General features: G+C 46.9%; 1 protein-coding gene across 1 annotated transcript; it reads right to left on the bottom strand.

The window, feature by feature from the left end:
• Positions 1-380: 380 nt before the first annotated feature.
• LOC129380006 (disintegrin and metalloproteinase domain-containing protein 15-like) lies at positions 381-19,916 on the bottom strand. The gene is given in 26 exon segments (XM_055060972.1): positions 381-937; positions 2,446-2,594; positions 2,787-2,846; positions 3,079-3,147; positions 3,736-3,801; positions 4,437-4,536; positions 5,962-6,115; positions 6,188-6,299; positions 7,021-7,096; positions 7,365-7,562; positions 7,649-7,757; positions 7,898-8,093; positions 8,175-8,267; positions 8,429-8,606; positions 9,751-9,899; positions 9,970-10,054; positions 11,047-11,216; positions 11,299-11,370; positions 11,580-11,645; positions 11,716-11,917; positions 13,448-13,524; positions 13,602-13,680; positions 13,790-13,866; positions 19,151-19,251; positions 19,767-19,866; positions 19,869-19,916. Coding segments are annotated over 26 exon segments (2,844 nt in total). The 3' UTR covers positions 381-879.
• Positions 19,917-21,705: the final 1,789 nt, after the last annotated feature.

Genomic DNA, 21,705 nt, shown 5'->3' with positions numbered 1-21,705 from the left:
CATGTCTTCACTGCTGGAGCAACAACGGATGAAGAACCGAAGCGCCGCAGCATTTGGCCTGCAGCACATTTACTTTCAGTCTGAGCAGAACCATCCACCAGAACCGAATATTAAACTATAAATATTCAGTTACTTTACTGCTATATTTTTCTCTATGGGACGTTTTATCATAAGATGTTCAAAAAGTTAAATATGTGTAGAGTGGGCGTGTCTCTGCTCCCTGATTGGACAGACACCAGGAAGTCCTGCAGCTGTGGGCGTCCTGGTCTAGGACTGGATGTAGAAACTGGTTAGGTCCAGAAGGATCTGAAGATTTAGCGGGTCAGAACCGTCGTCAAAACGGTGGGAAGAGCAACCAACTGAAGAAGAAGAAGAAACGGTGATGTTGGATATTTTATTCCTAAACGAATTGACTGCATTGATTTTTGTCACATCAGGACATTTTGTATAAAACTTGAAATATTTGTGACCGTTGGACTGAAAACATCTTCAGATTCGTTTCTCTCCGGGTTTAATCCGAAGTCTTTGGGAGTTCATGGAAATAAAAAGAATCTCATTGGTTCCTCCTCCGTCCAATCAGACACTGCGTTGATCCTCCAACTCTACTGTCTGAACTTTGACCCCAGCTTTGAGTTCTGTCCAGTGTGTCCATGAGCAAGGCACAGAATCCCGTGGTGCCAGCAGGGGGCGCTATAAGGCCACCAGCAGCAGGTTTGGATCCTGAATGTTTGTGTGACGCTGCTGAGCAAGGCACTGAGGTGGTCGGTTTCCGGCCGGAGATCCTGCGGGAGCGGATCCGACGACAGGAAGTCATCTTCATCATCACCTTCATCGTCACCTTCGGCCGCTCCGTCCAGCAGCAGCTCGGCGTCTCCGGGGTTAAAGCGGAGGCGACGACTCGAACTTTGGTGGAACCGCCGGCCGACTCGGAGGTCGTCTGCAAACACAGTTTAGCTGCTTAGCATTAGCTTCTGCTAATTTATTTAGTAGTTTAGCGTTAGCGTCTGCTAATTTAATGATTCATTAGTTTAGTGATAGCATTTGCTATTTTATGTATACAGCTATAGCTTTTGCTCGTTTTTTGTGTTTAGCTCTTTACTGTTAGCTTCTGGGAATTTTTATGTTCTAGTGTTAGCTTTCGCTACTTCTGTGTCTAGCGATGTAGCGTTGGCTTCCACACATTTTTAAAAAATTTTGTTCTTAGCAGAGCTGAGATTCTCATCTAGCAAGTTAGTGGTTAGTGAGCCCAACTGTTTGGTTAGCTGGGGCTAATAACCGCTGCTCACTTTATTGAAAACCATACATTCTCCATTACAATCCTGGCGGCCATTTTTAAAAATGGCCACCAGAAATTGAAAGCACGAGATAAAAAATATATATGATTTGTATGATTCAAAATATGTAGGTTATGATTCGACTCCAAACATTCACCATTTTACGGCAAAAATAAGTTTTGAAAAATCTAAAAAATATCAATAAATCAGATTTCTGTGGGCTCAGTTATGTCTGAATTGACACCAAGACCTTGTTGATGTTTCCCAACAGGAAGATCCTTCGACTCCAGATCAGAACCATCTTTGGACTGAAAACCGTCTCTACCAGAATCGGCCCAGTTGGAACCACTATGTGATTGGAGGCTGAAGGTCGGTCTGACATTTATGTGGAAATATTTAAAGGGCCAGTGTCGTGCTTTCTGGGCACACTGTGCCATTTTAAAACACAATCTAATAACTGCGTGACCTGCAGTTGATACATAAAACCCATATTACATGTGACTGAAGACATTTGACTTCCTGACTTGACGCTTTGAAATTGGGCCTCTGTCTTTTTAAAAACTCTTGCTCTTTCTGAAGCTCCGCCTCCTGACTTCATCCCAGAATGCAACACTTCAGGTTTGTTTTTGATGAGTGAAAAACATTAGAACAGCTTGGAAAGATAAAAAAAGGATTTTACACACCAGAGAGCGCTCCAAAAGCAGGCAGTGGACTGCTGCTAGGGCATTCTGGGTAACCAAAGCTAACATGTTAGCCTAGCGCTAGCAGCAGAAATGGCTCCTGGTCTTCAGCCAAAGACTAAAGAGAACTCACTAAACTCTGATGCCTCCATCTTGTTTCATCTGGTGAAACAGGAAGTTGCTCAGTGTCTTCAGAGGTTTTAGTGTCGTTTCCTGCAGTGGTTGTTGGTGCAGCGCCCCCACAGGCCAGGAGGGGAACCGGCTGGTTTGACTCAGCCACAGCAGCTGGAGGTGGAGCGGATGTTCTGGTTCTAGTAGAACCGGGTCGACTGGACCATCAGGAGGGGAACATGTTTAACCTGCTTTATGTTTTGGTCTAATAAACTCTGTGAGTCAGGGACCCTCATTTACTGTTCATCAGAAAGTTGGCTGAAAGGAAAACCTGTCAGCAGCGGCAGCTGCATGATGATGTCCAGGTGGATTATGGGTACCTGTGAGGACCGGCTGCAGGCGCCACGGCGCCCTGCCCCTCCGCCTTGGTGCTGGAGGCGTAGCCGCTCTCTGATGGGTGGAAAGGCTGAGTGGGCGGAGCCAGTGGGCGGGGCTTCTTGGGTGCGATGGGCTTGAGTGGAACAGAAACCTGAAGACAGGAAGAAGTTTGAGACCGGATCAGATGATTCACTAACTGTTGATTGGTTCACGACGTACTAAAGCTGTTGCCATGGCAACTGCATTTCATTCAAATCCATCACTCAGCAGACCTGAACCTCCAGAGTCTACCATGATCACATGATCCAGTCCGGCCAATCAGACCAGCTGCTGAGCGGCGTACCTGTGCAGGTGGGTCAGGGGGGAGGGGCTTGTTGGGCGGGGCAGGTCGGCTCGCCGGCGGCTGAAAGGTTAGTGAGGAGGAAGAGGAGAAGAGCGAAGATGAAGATGGAAAGGCCGCATGCAGACAGAACCGGGTCGGTCCAAAGAGCGGGTGCCACAGCAACACAGACTGAGGGTTAAAACTGAAAGCTCAACAATAAACAGATGAAGTGACTTTAATATCAGTGACATCAGCTTGAAGCAGCCTGGATGTCAACCTGTGGCTCAGATGGGTAGACTGCAGGTGAGCCTACCTGGTTGCCGGGGGCGACAGGGTCAGGGGGCAGAGGCTTGGTGGGGGCAGCTGGTCGCGCTTCAACCAGCTGAAGCAGCAGAAATGAAAGCAAGAAGAAGAGCAGGTCAAAGGTCAGGAGGAGGAGATAAAGGAGCAGTTACCCTCTCACGGATCTAGAGTTTATTTCTAGATCCCTGAAGAGAAAATCTATTTAAAGTTTCTGAACCAATCGAGTTGTGAGCATCGAATCCATCAGAGCCACAAACTGATTCAGTAAACTGATTGATTTAAACTGATTGATTCAAACTGATTGATTTAAACTGATTGATTTAAACTGATTGATTTAAACTGATTGATTTAAACTGATTGATTTAAACTGATTGATTTAAACTGATTGATTTAAACTGATTGATTCAAACTGATTGATTTAAACTGACTGATTCAAACTGATTGATTTAAACTGATTGATTTAAACTGATTGATTCACTGCTCCGACTGGGAACTCCATCAGCTGTTGAAAGTCTTTGTTTGATATAGAAAATAAACATTTTACCATAATTTTATAAACAATCCCACATGAAAACAAGACAGACGTCTGGACCGAGACGACAAACTACAGAGCAGCAGCTGAGAGGCAGCGGGACACACAGACACCGAACGGCCAGGTGTTGGTTACCTGCTGCGGGGGAGTTAGGGCGGGGTCAGGGGGGAGGGGCTTAGTGGGAGGAGGCCTGTCATGAACCTGATTGGAGAGAAAACAGGAAGCAGAGGCAGAAAGCAGCAGCAGCATTAATAAAAGAGAAAGGGAAGCAGACGGCACTTCGCCGTTTCATTTCCTCCCACGAGCCTCGGGTCGGACCGGACCGGACAGAGGAGCCTCGGGTCGGACCGGACCGGTCGGAGGAGCCTCGGACCGGACCGGACCGGTCGGAGGAGCCTCGGGTCTGAACGTGTTCTTTCAGTCTGTACTCCAGGTACAGATCAATAAGTTAAGAACTATTTCAGTCAGATGAACCGTTTCAGAAATACTGGAAATGTTTATGACCGTCTCCATAGCAGCGTGTCTGAATCCAGCAGGAAGCTGTGGTCGGTAAACGACGGTCTCACTGATCCACCTGCAACCTGGAGCACAACTGAAACACCTGGTTACCACGGAGACCGAACCAGAGCAACCCGGAGAGGAAACGGTTCCTCTGTTCGCTGCTTAAACCAGCAAGGCCGACTGCGCCCCCTGCTGGTGTTACCCGGTACAGTTCTGCTGAGTCTCTGGAAATGGACCCAAAGGACCAGAACCCGAAGACGTTCTGCTTCCAGTTTAAAGGTCGTGACCCCCAGACTCTCCTCCGGCCGGCGCTCAGTGTGTGCGGTCATGGTTACCTGTTGGCGAGGCGGCGCCGGCCCGTCGGACCGCGGGTTCAGGTGGTATCGCAGCGGTCGGACCTGCTCTCCGTGGCGACCGTCTACTCGCTCCGTCGCCCTGGGCAACATGAAGGACGGTTGTCATGGTTACACCGTGGCGGTCGGGAAGTGGCGCCGGAACCGGCGACGGTCCGGATCCGCTCTGGGTTTCATGGTGTTAGTTTAGCAAGAAACACAACATCATGCTAACTACCCGGCTACAGATGGAGCAGGTTCATTCTCAGATCTCTGAAGAACTTAAAGCTGCACTGAAGGGCTCAACACTCAGGACTTCATTACCCAGAATCCCCTCTGCTCCGATCAGGAGCCATACTGGGATTTTTGTGAGTGCAGCTTTAAGTAGATTTACAGCAGGTGTGATCACATCAGTCAGGGAGGTGAAGATTGAAAAGCACAGACCGTCGAGTGGAGCGAGTACGTCTGAGCAGTCAGCATGTTACCAGCGAGGTGTTCAAACTTTATTTCTGGATCGCTACAATCATTGCTAACCGTTTAGACGTTAGCTGCTAAGCTTGCAGGGCAACTACCATGTTAGCGTCGAAATGCTAACAAACATAATAGTTATTTCACTCTGAAAACATCGACTTCATACGACCGGAATAACAAATGTTAGATGCTAAAAACTGTAAGGCAGGAGTGTCAACATCCAGTCCTCGAGGGCCGCTGTCCTGCAGGTTTTAGATGTGCCACAGGTACAAAACACTGGAATGAAATGGCTTCATTACCTCCTCCTGGTTCTCCAGAGCCTTAATGACCTCATTATTCTATTCAGGTGCAGCAGAGACTCATCTAAAGGTTGCAGGACGCCGGCCCTCCAGGACGGGATGATGACACCCTGCTGTAAGGGAATCATTTCCATCCATGTGTTTGGTGAACGTTAGCAACCTGGAACTACGCTAACGTAAGATGCAGACTTTACTGGTTGAAGACTGGCAGAGCAGGGACGCACCGCCACCTTGTGGACTCGGTACAACTCCTCAATTCAATATACTTTGACCCCCTTTGATTTGGTTAAATCATCAATAAAACTAAACAATTTGATCAGTTTGTTGCATGTTGGATTCATGTTAATGTGTATTTATATTTATCATGATGATCACATCAATTTATTCAAATAACATGAACAGACTTTCCTTCAGTCCAGCGAGGTCTGTATGTAAATATATGAACCTGTATGGATTACAGAAATTCTGCAATAAATTCAAACAATTCACTTTTTAAGGGAAACTGGAGCCTGACTGCTGGTAGGATACTGAGCGCTCACAGATACTCCAGACGACCACTGAGCCTACAGAACCATCTGCTGAGCAGAACCAGGCAGAACCCGGCAGGTCCAGCAGTACCTGCAGACGTGGGCGGGTTCAAACTCCAAACCCCACAGCTCAGAGTCAGCCACACTGCATTGTGGGTAAGAGCAGAGTTATGCGTGAAGTTTGTGTGTCTGTGTGTGTGTGTGTGTGTGTGTGTGATGGGTCAGCGGTACCGGTTGTGCTGCCGGGCCTTGTGGAACGGGCTGTTGGGTCCGAGGCAGCAGAGCGTCCGGCGGAAACGGGGGAAGCGCAGAGCGAGGAAGAGGAGCACCACGGGCAGGATGAAGAAGAAGATGAGGAGCAGGGCGACCTGGACCGGATCGGACTCTGAGCACAGAAACAGGCGGGTCAGCAGCGGAACCGGAGCCGGTTCTGGCTCTGGTTCTGAGGGGGAAGCACCTGCGGCGGCGGCGGCCGGGCCGCTGTCGACGCTGCCGCCGCGTCCAGAGAACCGGCAGTCAGGAGGAGCCCAGCCGGCGTCGCAGTGGCACTTCCTGTTGCTGTTACACACCTGAGACAGGTAGACAGGAACCGCCCATCACATGACGCAGCCAGATACAGCCAAACATTTTTTATTAAAAATCCACATTTACTCCGACGTCCTAAAAGGAAAAATCCAAACTTGTTTCTTCCATTTCCTATAAAATCAGATGGTCTATAAATAAGATTAAATATCTTTTTCCTCAGGCTTCCTGAATGTCTGGCTGCTTTTTACATAATTAAAAATAATAAACACTTTAAAAAACAGTTTAGATCCCAAAATACTTGCATGTAAAATAAATTAAATGTTTATTTATTATAGAATATAATATTTAATCTGTCTTGACTGCAGGACATTAATTAACTCGTAAAATAAATATATTAATGGTCCATTTTAATTGTAACCCAACATGTTTTCATTTTTGAATGTTTTGGTATCATTTGCTCTATTTCATTTTAAATAATGTGTATAAAAACTGAAGGAATTGATGAACAAAATAAAAAAAAACGTATAAGTATAAATATTTATTTAAAAACATATCAAAATATTTTTGTTTATGAGAGTGAATTAATTTGATAACTGATTTCAGGTTTTGATGTATTTTCCGTTCTGCAGGTTTTCAGGAGTCGCTGCGGATTAAATCGGGACTCTGTGGTGTTTGGAGGTCAGACAGATGGATTTAGTTTTACTGATTTGAAATGCGTTTTTTACTGAATTATTTTATTTTGAAGCCTGAAATGGTGTGACTCACTCCATGACCGCTGCACTTCCTGCGACATTCTTCCACGCCAAACACGGACGCATCCTCACATTTCTGATTCAAACGCCTACACACAAGGAACAATGATATTATTAATAATAAGAAGCATACAGATTCTTATTATTATTATTATTACATGCAAAAAAATAAGTATCTTTATCATAAATTACACTTTAATACTGAATACTGAAAAAAATCACTTCTCATCACTAAATGTAACTTTTTAAAACTGATTGAGAAAGAAAATCTGAACCAGTAGAAACAAGTTGGCCTGTAGGCCAATCATCTAAGATGATTTAAGATGAAGTCTGATTGGCTGAGCGGGGAGGAAGTGCCCTCTGACCTTGCCGGGCCCGCAGGCGGTGCCCTGGGCCACGGTGGCCGGGTCGGACACGTCGTCGTCCAGGTGGAAGAATGTCCCTCTGCAGACCAGGTCGCTGTGGTTGAAGCGGACGGTCAGGATCTGGGCGATGCTGCCCAGCAGGGGGCGCTCCGTCCCGCCCTGACACTGGATCCTGCCGCACAGAACGTCTCTGAAGCAACAAGAGACACAGACGGATGAACCCGGAAGACTGAGGCATCGTGGGATTTGTAGGCTTGTAGAGCAGTGTTTACTCACGGGTTGGAACAGGCGATGTAAGAGCCGTTGGCCAGCTGGCCGCAGTTTCCATATTTATTTCCCTGTTTGTTGACGGATGAGAAGCAAACGGCTGGAGCGCTGCTGGCATCTGGACACACAGAACCAGAACCAACCGGGTTCAGATGGAAGCTGCTAACGCTAAAGCTAACATCAGAACCAGAACAAACTGGCTCCAGTTGGAGTGCTGTTGCTACTTTTACTGGAATCACTCTGAACTGGTTTTCTTACTGTTCCCCCACAGCATCTGGCACTGGGAATCCATATCGGCGCAGACTCCTCCGTAGCAGTAGGAGGCGCCGTTCCGGCAGGCCTCTCCGTTCTGCAGGAACACATTGGGGGGGCAGTGAGGGGAGGAGCCTGTGCAGTACTCAGGTAGGTCGCACTCTCCCAGCGGCTCACGGCACATGGAGCCCGCCGCGCGCATCTGAACCCAAGAAGAAGAAGCGTTAGCGAGATTCTGGTTGAACCGGACGAGTTTTATTTGTGGACCTGGAGCCCGGCTCACCTTACAATCCTCACAGCAGATACCATCTGAGGAGCACTGAGCTCCAGGAACCAGCTGGCAGGTGGAGGCGTTACAGCACGGGTCATCACACTCCTGACCAATCAGAGCGCAGCGTCAGCAGGAAGAACCAGATGCTGATTCGCAATTTAATGATGCAATTATTACTGATGTATTAAGGTGGGCTGGTGAATAATTAAGCTGCATAGGATAATACTAAGGAGTGCAGGTGCGTATTTAAGTGTACAGGTGTGTACCTCCAGCAGGCCGCAGTCACACTCCTCTCCTTTCTCCACGTACAGGTTCCCGCAGCGCGGCCCGCCCAGCAGCCGGTCCGGCTGCGGCACGTTGAACAGACACATGCCGCCGCCGTGCAGCAGGCTGACGGAGAGATCTGCGGCGCTGCAGCTGCTGAACTGCTGACCTGGCATGAAGCTGAGGTCAGAGGTGAACAGGTGAGCCACAACACAGGCAGATCAGACAAGCTAATCCTGTTAGCCACGGCCAGCAGCCACGCAGGTCAGCAAACACTTCCTACTCAGACAGGAAGGTTCTGCACTACCTGCTCAAAAACTCATCAAACTGCACCTGTAGGAAGGACTTTTAGGGTTTATTTGACCTTTGACCTTCTATCAGCTGAGATTTTAATAGCTTAGCATTAATAGCGATTTGCTGAATTTGGACTAGATGCACCGGTCTGACGTTAATATCTGAATCGGTCCTGACATTTAAAAATTCTAGATCAGTTATTAAGACCTTCTTATCGATCCATGAGGGCAGATCTATTCAGTTTAATTCTATGCTGTATTTTATATTTATTCTTTCTAATTGCACTTTGATCCATTTGATAGCTAGTAGCAGTGGTAGCTAGTAGCAGCAATAGCTAGTAGTAGCGGTAGCTAATAGCAGCGATAGCTAGTAGCAGTGGTAGCTAGTAGCAGTGGTAGCTAATAGCAGCGGTAGCTAGTAGCAGCAATAGCTAGTAGCAGCGGTAGCTATTAGCAGCAGTAGCTAATAGTAGCGGTAGCTAGTAGCAGTGGTAGCTAGTAGCAGCAATAGCTAGTAGCAGCGATAGCTATTAGTAGCAGTAGCTAATAGCAGCAATAGCTAGTAGCAGTGGTAGCTATTAGCAGCGATAGCTATTAGCAGCGGTAGCTAGTAGCACCGGTAGCTAGTAGCTGCGGTAGCTAATCTACAGTGATCACTTATTAATAATCGCTAGATAAACATGAAGCCTGAAAACATGAAGCTGTGACGGACTAAATGCTCTTTGTGGAGGAAATGTTTGGGAATCATGAGTGGCGTCGTTGTTGGTTGCTATTGCGCTGAGTGAAGGACAGCAACACAGAAAGCAGGACTGAGGAAATCCAGTGGTTTTGAGTTCTGCTTTTATAGCTACACCTCCAGGTGTCATTTCGCTAACGGTTCTACTGCGGCGGGAAAATAGAAGAATCGGCTTTTTGCCCTCCGTCATGTGAAACAATAACATGCAACGTGTCCATTGGATCGACGATAAACCAGGTATCGGTGTTGGAAGTGAAATAAGTGCCGCTCTAGACTGGAAGGTTCTGGTTCTGACCCGGTGGACGGCTCCATGATGCATCCTCCCAGGCGCGGCTCGTTGTCGCAGGAGCAGCGGCGCTCGGCCGTGTCGTGCCTCATGCCCAGGTTGTGTCCGAGCTCGTGGGCGACGGTGGAGGCCACGCCCAGAACGCTGACCAGGTGGTCCTGAGGAACAGAGCCAGGTCAGACAGGAAGTGGGTGGGTCAAACAGGAAGTAGACAGGAGCAGGCCTCACCACGTTGACGCCTCCGGATCGGTCCCTGGAGCACATGGAGGACTGGGACGCCATTCCCACAGTGGTACCGTCAAACGACTCGCCCCTGTTCGGGTCAGACAGAGCTCAGGTCCGGACCGGACTCTCTAAGGTCCAGATTGGATTGTCTGAGGTCTGGACTGGACCGACTCTTCCAGCTCTATTTAACCCAACTGTGGCTTCAATGATCAATAACATAATATTTGTACCTTATGTCCTCAGGTAAGACAGTTTATTAACTCAAAGTGGGTCTGTTGGGCCGGCGTCCTGCAGGGTTTAGTCCCTCCCTGGTTTAACGCACCTGGATCCAGTGATGGCTCCTTGCAGGCCAAAGGGGACCCTTGACCTCTGACCTGCTGCTCCCAGCAGGGAGAGCCTGAAACCTGCAGGACGCCGGCCCGCCAGGACCCACCTTGGGTTCCCCGGCGTACAGAGACCCAGCTCTGGCAGATTCCACATATAAGCAGAAGGACAAAACGATTAATTGTGATGAATCGATTATTAATTAACTGGAATACAGATGCTGTAAAACAAATGGGATTAAATCTTTTAAGATGAAAAACCTTTTCAGTGTGTAAACTGGTCTCACCTGAACTCTCTGGTTTATATTCTGCTCAATAAATCTTCAGCTAAGCCCCTTTTGCATCCAATTATTAATCTGTTAATCCAATAATAATCCCCAGATCAGCTCTGTGCTGGATTAATGCTCAGCTTTAGGAGGATTTTATAGCTGCAGATTCTTCCTCTGTTATTTCCTCTCAGGTTACAAAATGTCAAATTTGTCATTAAAATGTGATTTGAACTATTTGTGGTAAAGTAAGTTGACATGGTTTCATGAAGGAAACACAGAATGTGGTGATTTTCAAGATGATGACTGAATGAATCCTTCGTTGTCTGTTGAAAAGCCCAAAACATTCCAGGATTTTAAGGCTTCTCTTTATGACTGTGTTCAAAAACTTTCCAGGACCTGGGACTCGTTTTTTAAATGGTGGGAACATTTCAACCCTCCAAAGCCTGGAGGACTAAAACAAACCAGGAGCTTTTATTCTGAAGGCGTACATGATGAGCTGGGCGTTGTCATGGCGAAGGCGTGGCAGCAGCTCTCTGCTCCTCCACTCCAGGAAGTTGTTGAGCGTGTCGGTGGGGCTCCTCTGCACCCGGATCTTATCGCGGTCGCTCCAGACCTCCAGGCCCGTCAGCGCCACCCGGACCTTCAGCGGCCGGTAGAACTGAAACAGAGAGCGGGGCGGTTCTGTTGGACCGGAGCGGGCCGGAGCGGAGCAGGCCGGAGCGGAGCGCAGCGGGACTCACCCAGTCCACCTGGTTGGCCACGTCCAGCAGCCGGTACACGATGGTCTGGTTGTTCCTCTGGTAGTTCAGAAACTGGAGGGAAAACGTTTTTTTTAGAAAATCTAAGAAAATGTTTGGAGGAAACGAAGGAATTTCTGAGCTCCAAAAGTCAAACAATTTGGAGAAAAAATTAGAAAATTTTGATATTGATCTCACAAATTTTCTAGAAAAATTATCTTAAGAAAAAGAGTTGGAAATCTTCCAGTTTTTGTAGAAACCTTCTGAGACGGACCCTCACTGACCTCCTGATGGTCCGCCACCAGCACCAGCTCCACGTGTTTGGTCTCAGACAGGATGTCTCTCTTGGTCTGCGGGGAAACGGAGCGGGGTCAGAGGTCAGAGGTCAGAACAGGAGCATGCAGAATAACGGCGGCTCACCCGCCGGCCCACGCTGCGGGTGGAGGACGGAGAACTGGGCGTGTGCGGCACGGCGCAGTTCGCCGTGGCGCCCTCCAGAGGACCGGCAGAGAACAGCAAGTGAACGTCTTCCTCCTCTGCTCCTCCTCCCTGCTCCTCCAGCCGCTCCCTGACCTCTGGCTGCAGCTCCAAGGTCACGGAGGAATTGAGGACGATTACACCGCTGCAGGAACGAAGAAGCCACAGAAGAAGATGTCATTGATTTCATGAGTTAAATTTCCTCCGTCGCAGGCTGAGCAGGGAAGAAACATCAGATTAAATCAGAGGCTGGATCCTCAGGCCGGTCAGAGCAGCGCCTCCAGGTGGCCGCGTGTTGGAACAGCAGCGCTGGCTCTCATGGGTTCAAACCTCATGTTGTTTCAGCATCTCAGAGCTGAAACAGCTGAACTTTCTGAAACCAGAAATTGCACAATCTACTCTGTTCTGAGTGACTTTAAAAACATTTCTGCTCGTACTACTCATCTGTTTTTCTGCACCAACATGCTGTAAATACTTTCAATGATTAATACCCACTCTGTACATTTGGAAATTGATCTGACTCAGCTGCATTCTTTGGATTAATCCCATATTTCCATTCCTAGTAGCTGTGCAGTATATTATTATTGTTGAACTTTTTGTTTAGATTTTTACAGTTTTTGTGCGAACCTTTAACCGGATGCTGCTGCTGAGTCAGCGAGGCAACAGAAGCTGTTTGGGTTTATTTGGGTTTTCGTTGCTGCTGAATGGTTCAGAACGCCGACTCTTCCCGTCTCGGTTTTGGTTCTGCTGTTGTCACCGTTGGAGGGATTATCTGAGGATTTCTGTGTTTCCAGCTAATCTGAATAATCCCAGCTGAGCACAAAAAGCTCCACATCATATCTGTAACAGTTTCCTGTGTGGCGATTCGCTCCGGCCCGAAAACCTCAAACCCTCTGGTCCCGCTGCAGGTCAGAGGTTCGCTAATCGGATCAGCTGGACCTGCAGGAGAACTGGGACGCAAAACGCCCAGAAATACAAAGAGCTGGTGAACTAATGTGAACAGAACTCTGGTTCTGCACCGGCCCGCCTGCCGCTTCTTGATCTGAGTGACTCAGCAGAACCGAGCCGGAATGAACGAGTCAGCAGATTTCTGCAGCGTCAGCAGAACCAGATCGATGTTGGGAAACCAGAGAAACTTCCTGAGCCCAACAGCAAGGGGCTGAACGCAGAAACGCAGCGGTTTCATTCACTGGGATTATTAATCTTCAGTCACTGTTCTGTCTGAACCAACCAGAACCAGAACTTACCCGTTAAACATGACCACCCAAACCTTTTCATTTGGAATATTACAATATTCAGTCATATTTTAGTCATAAAGACCAGTTTGATCTGTAATCAGTGGTGGGTTTATAATGCCTCATTTATAAGTGCCAGTTATAAATGTTAGCTCCTCTAATTAAAAATTGCTACACCTATGTGTGATTAAGTGGAAGCTAATGCTAAAGCTGTACTAGCATGGTATTTAGTGGAAGCTAATGCTAAAGCTGTACTAGCATGGTATTTAGTGGAAGCTAATGCTAAAGCGCTAACAGTATTTCCGCTAACTCATGTTTTAATTTTTCAGCATTGACATCAATCAAGGCTGGGAAACATCAGAGATTAATCGTTTGTTTCCTCAGACAGAGCGGGACCAGAACCTGGCTGTGTTCGGATCGGACTCCGCGGCGGTACTGACCGGAGTCCGGAGCAGGTGCTCAGAGCCGCTCTGGACCGCGGAAATCCCCGGATGTTGCCGTGGTAATAGCAGTGAGTCTGCAGGCGACACAAACGCATCGACATCAGTCACAGCCGGAGAACCTGAAGGGACCGCGGTGCGTTCACTGACTCACCACAGGCTCGGCCGGCAAAGACACTCCGGTTCCGTTGGGGAGGTAGAAGAAGATGTTGGGCGGTCTGGGCAGCAGGTTGCTGCGGGAACAGAGAGGGTTGATGGTTCTGAATGGGTCCCGACGGGCAGCGTACTGGTGCTGGTACGGTACCATGCTGGAAGCGAGGCCAGTACAGTACCGGTACTTACTGGTTCTTCTCCAGGTCCAGCAGGAGGCGCTGTCCTCCCACCTCCAGCTCGCACAGCAGCCTGTCGGGATGGCCGTCCTGAAAACACACAAAATGGGTCAGAACCAGAACATAACCCAACCCACAACCCAAAGCAAGGGTCAAAGGTCAATCTGTACCAGAACATATGCCAACTTAATGACATACAAACTTATTTACAGGTGATTTTGATTGCATTTTTTTTTTTTACAATCGCAGACTTGGTTCTAGATCCTTTAGAACCGGGCTTAAAACTTTCCTTTCTGTTTGAACTGATAGCTCAGGTAATCCTGAGCTACGTCTGTAGCTATGCTGCAGCAGGTTTAGGCTGCTGCAGCATAACTGTCCACTCCTCACTCTGCTACTTTCTCCTACTACTCTCCAGTTTTGAGCTCATTGCAGGAGCTGCTGCTCAGAGCAGAGCTGGTAGAAACGCTGCTAAAGGGTCAATGGAGGAGCCATGTTGGGGTCAAATACTCAAATGGCTCCTCCATTGGAGCTTCTGAAAGAGCAGCACATTTTAAAGACAGGTGACTTTTATTTTTGCGGGGCCACTTCCTTGTTGCCACAAACACTCCCTACTTTTAAAGCCTTGGATTGCAGTTTACTTCCTCTTCCGTCTCCACTGCAGATCTTCACAAACCGATGCTCTTCACTCTCAGACTCCTTTACCTGGTGAGTTGCTGCTACCTTGTTGCAGTGCTGCTTCATGTCTGAACCTCTCGTTTGATCGTTCACTAACACCCATCAATGGGCATCAATGTGGCGCTCCATTGGGAGTCTGCCATTAACCAGGAAAACACCTGATACTGTCTGGAGCAGAAACTGGAACCCGTCATTTTCTGCACGGGACCACTGGACGGACTGCAGGTGTTTTCCAGGTTACTGTACTTCCTGCTTTAGCTGCAGGTTCAGATACTTTGCGGTTTGCTGGAAAGGTGAAACTGGGAGTGCAGCTCTCAGACTGGTTTCCTCCCTGTCTGCAAACACAATGAGCCAATATTAGCCAACATACTCCTCCGTCAGATTTGGCTTTTCTCCAGAAAGCCAAAGCCATATCAGTCTCTGCAGGTGTCATTTATCTGAACGAGGAGAGACGGGAACAATAGGACGCTACACGTAAAATATGGATCGTCTGAATAAACCTGGCGCCAAATTCACAAAGAATCCTGAGAATGAAAGAAGATTCGAGTGACGCCATTTCAGGAAAACTCAGTTTCCTCTCGCCGTGGCGTTAGCTTCTGCTGTTCATGCAAGTATTTCCACTGCGTATCAATGCAGATTAGTTTAACTGACTAAAATATGCGTCTATCAGTGTTATTAGAGGAGAGCTCATAAAGATATTATTGGTAAATATCAGTTATTATCTGTCATAGCATCAATATGGGCCCAGATTCAGCTGCAGAGGGAGAACGATAACAGAAGAATCTGATCAATACGCTGATTAATGAGCAGGACGGGAAGATATTGGACAGGAAGTAGCTGAAGAACATCAGATCCAGACCAGTTAGCAGACCAGTTGGCAGACTGGTCTGGCTGCTTGGAGAGAAAACATTAAAATCTGAGCGGTAAAAAAAGAAATGTCACTTTAAGGCCGTCTGGGATGTGGCGTGAACTGAGTGCATCCGCAATGCAATCAGAGACACTTCCTGTCCCGGCTCTTTGAAGAACCAGATACTTCCTGTCCAGCATCTCTTCTCTGTCTCCTCTCAACTCCACAGGAAGTGATCGGCTGAGACAGAAGCAACTTCCTGCTGAAGGCCTTCGCTTCAGATTCACACTGAGACTGAGACACTGAAGGACTAGAGACACACAGTGACAAACTGAGACACGTAGAGACAAACTGAGACACGTAGAGACAAACTGAGACACGTAGAGACAAACTGAGACACGTAGAGACAAACTGAGACACACAGAGACAAACTGAGACACACAGAGACAACTGAGACAAACTGAGACACGTAGAGACAAACTGAGACACGTAGAGACAAAACTGAGACACTAGAGACAAACTGAGACACACAGAGACAAACTGAGACATACAGAGACAAACTGAGACACGTAGAGACAACTGAGACACCAGAGACAAACTGAGACACGTAGACAAACTGAGACACACAGAGACAAACTGAGACGAAGAGACAACTGAGACACGTAGAGACAAACTGAGACACGTAGAGACAAACTGAAACACGTAGAGACAAAACTGAGACACGAGACAAACTGAGACACACAGAGACAAACTGAGACAAACTGAGACACGTAGAGACAAACTGAGACACACAGAGACAAACTGAGACACGTAGAGACAAACTGAGACACACAGAGACAAACTGAGACGAAGAGACAAACTGAGACACGTAGAGACAAAAATGAGACACGTAGAGACAAACTGAGACACACAGAGACAAACTGAGACACACAAAAACTGAGACACGTAGAGACAAACTGAGACACGTAGAGACAAACTGAGACAAAACTGAGACACACAGAGACAAACTGAGACACGTAGAGAGACAAACCTGAGACACACAGAGACAAACTGAGACACACAGAGACAAACTGAGACACGAAGAGACAAACTGAGACGAAGAGACAACTGAGACACACAGAGACAAAAACTGAGACAAATGAGACAAACTGAGAGACGAAGAGACAAACTGAGACACACAGAGACAAACTGAGACACACAGAGACAAACTGAGACACGTAGAGACAAACTGAGACACGCAGAGACAAACTGAGACACACAGAGACAAACTGAGACACGAAGAGACAAACTGAGACACACAGAGACAAACTGAGACACAGAGACAAACTGAGACACACAGAGACAAACTGAGACACACAGAGACAACTGAGACACACAGAGACAAACTGAGACACGAAGAGATAAACTGAGACACACAGAGACAAACTGAGACACGCAGAGACAAACTGAGACACACAGAGACAAACTGAGACACGAAGAGACAAAACTGAGACACACAGAGACAAACTGAGACACAGAGACAAACTGAGGACACACAGAGACAAACTGAGACACACAGAGACAAACTGAGAACACAGAGACAAACTGAGACACGAAGAGATAAACTGAGACACACAGAGACAAAGGATTAAAGATCTGCTGCTGCTGGATCAACCTGCCAGCCCTCTGAGTCTTTGATCAGAACCAGAACCAGATCCAAACATGGAGAAGCAGCATTCAGCTTCTATGCACCACAAATTGGGAACAAACTTCTAGAAAACTGCAAAACGGCTGAACACTGAGTTTCTTTAAATCCAGGCTAGAACAACAGAGCTGCTCTGATTGATAATAACTGGAACATGTTTGGTTCATTAGTGACTTCATGATGGTTGAGGCTTTTCATGTGAACTTTTAGCCGCCTGTGGACGAAATGTGCTTAGAAATAAACTTGATAAAAGTCCAGCTTTTTATTAGATTCATTGAAAATGTGAGAAATAATATTCATTAATTACTAACACACTTCATTAATTACTAACACTTCATTAATTACTAACACTTCATTAATTACTAACACTTCATTAATTACTAACACTTCATTAATTACTAACACTTCATTAATTACTAACACTTCATTAATTACTAACACTTCATTAATTACTACACTTCATTAATTACTAACACTTCATTAATTACAGTCTGACATCAAATAAATACAGGCTAGAAATGGGGAATAACACAGAAAATCTCCTGTTTATCAGCAGATTTAAATGAGCGTTTAGTTAGCATTTCAAGTTAGCGACCAGAACCGGACTGGATCTGACTGGACCAAACTAGACCTGACTGGACCTGAACAGAACCAGACTGAGCCAGACTGGACCAGAGCACAGTGTGTAAAGTGGAGTCTTGGTCCAGTTCAGTATCAGAACTCTGGTTTTGGTTCTGATTGGTCGGCTCTATGTTCCTCACTTGCACCAGGTCTGTGTTTATCCGCTGGCTTCAGAACCGTCCAGTTTGATCCAGTTTGATCCCAGTAAAAGCTCTGGGTGGGCAGCAGAATTCCCTCGAGGCGTGTTTGTTTTCCACCTCGGCTGCTGGCCGGGTGGGATCGTTACTGAGTCATGACCAGAGGGAAAGCCTCTGAACGGTTCAGTTAGAACCCAGCCGGTCAGAACCTGGCCTGAAGGTTCTGGTTTCTGTATCCACCAGGAAGTGGGCCCAGTAGGGGAAGGGGAACCATCAGTTTGGATCCCAGATGTTATCAGAACCAAAGCATGTGGGTTCAATCAGCAGCTGGCGGTCAGATTCTGCAATGGCTGAGCGGCGTTCAAACGCAACCCAAAAATCTGACATTTCAGCGTTCTGATCATTTATGCAAGATTAAAGCTTCAGTTCACAGAACGTTGACCGGTTCTGTAAGATTGTGGTTTCAAACGGCAAAGCAACAAATCTGGCAACTTTTTTTTGTTGCCAAAAAACCAGTTTGTCGTCGGCGCCATCCTGTGGTTTGATTGGCTGGTTGCTGTTTCCGGGTTTCTCCTGGTCTGGAGGGAAACCGCTGAGTCCACCAGAATCCCAGTTTGTTGGCTCTCCCACTTTCTCCTGCTGCACTCCCCGTTTCCTCCCTGCAGGTGGAGTCAGGTGGGGGGTTCCTGCAGGAAATGATCTCAGAGTTTCTGTCAGCTGCACAGGAAGCGGTCGTCCTCCTGTGTTCAGATCTCGGCGCTCCTGCAGGAAGCTGCGGTGAAAACGGCGCGGCTTCCTTCCTGCGTGAAGAGGAGGAAACCGAACGCAGGGCGGCGGATTCCCAACAAACTCCTGCAGGTCGACGTCAACGGCAAAATAGGCCCTCAAAGTCTGAATGATTCCCTCTGATTCATCATTAATCATTTACAGGAACACATCGCTGTTTACAAAGCAAATCAAGCCTTCAGTGAGAAGCAAAAACTTTCTGAATTATTACAAAATAAAATAGACGGAGCGCGTCCGACGGAGCCGGGCGATCAGGCTGTGGAAACTGGACATTTAGTTTTTGCTGAAAGGATCAGAGCAGAACGCTGAAAGGTCTGACTTCTGGGCCATGCTGAACGCAACATGGGCAGCATCCCTCCCATCAGGTAAGCATGGTAACAGACCAGGCATCTTATCAGCTTTTGTTTTGGTGACAGTTAGCAAAAAAGTTAAATGATGGAAATCTTTGGAAATAAAACAATCAAACTACTAAATGTTTAGTTTTGGTAAATAAGTAAGAATTACTGTTAAAGTTTGAGATCGGTGACTTTAAGATGCAGCTGAGGTTTTTCTGACGCACCAACGATGGAAGCATCTATCATCGTTCAGCATTTACCCAACAACAACCAGTGAAACCAGTGAAACCAGCACCAACCTGCACAGCTCAGCCAGACTCCTCCTCTGTCCGTCCACCAGGACGAAGGGACGAGTTTTCTCCAGGAAGGGACGTCTCTGTCTGTCCACACCTGAAAGACACAGGAACACGCGCGCCGACCCTGAATGTTCTCCCAAATATCTGGATTTTAAGATGTCAACAGAAAACATGAAGAAGTCATTTATTCCAGCTGTTAAAAAAAGAAACTCATCCCAGCAAATAAAACCCCAACTTCTCATAAAATATTCTGTTCTGTCTGACATAACTGGACAGAAGCTGTTTGGTCACAGAGGACTGGATCCTAATACATTCATGGAAAATTGAGTGGAAGGAAGAGTGTTGAGAAAAGTTTCATCCGCAGCTGAAGTGGTAGTCAGCAAGACACCAGAAAGAAACATGAAATGAGTCACAGCAGTCTGACGCTTATTTACCAAAATCAACTAACTTGCTTTGTATTTTTATTTACAAAGCACCTGTAAAATATTTTGTTTATCTAAACCAAAGCATATTTAACATTCACGTGTTTTTGGAGAAAATGGAGTTAATAAATAAACTAAAAATGTAAATTAATCTGATTATTTTCTGATTGACCTTTAACCTCCCTACCGGTCAGAGCAGCGTCCATCTGGATCTCCGCAGACAGAACCGCTCCGTCCTGCGGTGCGTTCAGGGACCGGCAGCCCATGAACGCCGCACGCCGCCCAGCAGCAGCAGCAGCAGCAGCAGCGGCAGCGGCGGTCCGGCGGCGCCGCTCATCCTCTCTGTGTCCCCGGAAACCGGCAACAGGTTGCCGCGTCCGGTGCGAGGCTCTGCGTCCCGCTCCGGTTACCTCCCGTGTCGGAGCTCCGGGAACGGCTCACCAAGACTCCATGGCGCCTGCGTTCCCAGAGAGAGCCCGTTAAGACCGAACCGAGCGGGGGTCCGAGTTCCGGACGACCAGCGGGACCGTCTATCGGTCCCGTTAATGCGGCGGGACTCCCGCCCTGCTCCCGAACTGCGCAGTTTCTGGTAAAACTGCACCTATCTGGAAGGAACTGCGCAAAGGACCAACAGAACCGGTTCGGTTTCAGTCTGGTAATTCCGTCCGGACTCACGAACTTCTTTCTGTACGAATTAAAATCGCTGAGGCTGATAATAGGAGAACACCGGACCGCCCGTGTTTATACCGGGAGTTAACGAAGACGTCATCTCGCTGAGTTAAGCTAGGCGCAACACGCCGGAAATACTGAATGTTACCCATCAAAATAAGAGCACCCCACACTTAAGGAAATTTGATTTCAGCTCTTAAGCAGCATTTGTTAACAGATTTTAATCTGTTTAGAAATTTTGCGCAAGCTTTTGTTTATTTTCGTAGCTAATATTATCAAAAGCATAGAAAATGTGAAACATTAACTTCTAAATACATTTTACATCGAAAACCAACCGGAAGCAGTATTTAAACGACTGTCGGGCTTATTACAATGCTGCATGTTAGTACAATAGTATTTACAAACCCACCGGAGAACCTCTCAACTTCATCTGAGACCAGCGGGTTTCTGAGCTGAGTATATTAAATTAACCCCATCAGGGCCACATAAAGACAAGCACTCTGCAATAAATACTTCGTCTAGATGCCGTAATGTGGGAAAAATTATTTTCTGATATTTTTATATATTTTTTCGAAGTCTTACTTGCATGTTAAACATTATGGGGGGAAGCTGTTCATTATCTTGCTGTATTTAAATATTTAAATATATAACAAATAAGTCTTTATCCAGATGTTTTATCCCACATTGTTATAATTTCTGTATTTCAGTCTTTTTATATCCTTTGGGTTTCTGCTTTTAACTTTAAATAAATAATTTGGGTTATTTAGTCATGAGAGAGAAAAAATGAAGTTTATTATTTCAAGTAATATCTCCACCATGTTATTAATTCACTGAAAATATCACAGTTAGGTAGCCATTTGGAAGCTAAGTCTTTAACTTCACACTAAATATTTAGTCAATTATAGTAACAATAATAAAACTTCGGTGGAGTTTGAAAACTAAATATGTGTAAAGGGTTATATCTGGTTGAACGATGTGCCCAGTTGATTTTTTTCTTTTTTGGGGATTTTATTGTAATCCATATTGGGCCCAGGAAATGTTTGGGAACCACTGGGTTAAGGTGTGACAGTTTCCAGCTGAAATGATGTGCAGCAGCTGCTGAAGACGGGCTGCAGGTCTGGAATCAGAACCCGGCTGACTGCTGCAGAATCAGAAGGATTAGTGGCTGCTGAGGTCAGCGGCGGTTCAGAGGAGCAATCTGATCCAGAGTCAGTTTGGTGCGCGGATGAAGCAGCGGATCAGCTGCTGACGTCACGCTGCGGCGGTAATCACATCACTGGGCTGCATGCAGAAAGAGGAGCCGTGAACTCTTCCTCTTCCTCCATGAGCGGCGCAGTCTGAGTCCACAAAACGCCACCAAACTGCAGAGTTCTGCTCCGCTTCAGGTAGAAAACCAAGACATGAGAGAACACACGGCAGCATCATGCTGTGGGGCTAAACCAGAACATTCTGAGCAC

Source organism: Poeciliopsis prolifica, unplaced genomic scaffold (genome assembly GCF_027474105.1).
Source record: "Poeciliopsis prolifica strain line A6 unplaced genomic scaffold, Auburn_PproV2 SCAFFOLD063, whole genome shotgun sequence".
Classification (NCBI taxonomy): Eukaryota; Metazoa; Chordata; class Actinopteri; order Cyprinodontiformes; family Poeciliidae; genus Poeciliopsis; species Poeciliopsis prolifica.
This window is presented reverse-complemented; position numbering and strand designations above follow the sequence as displayed.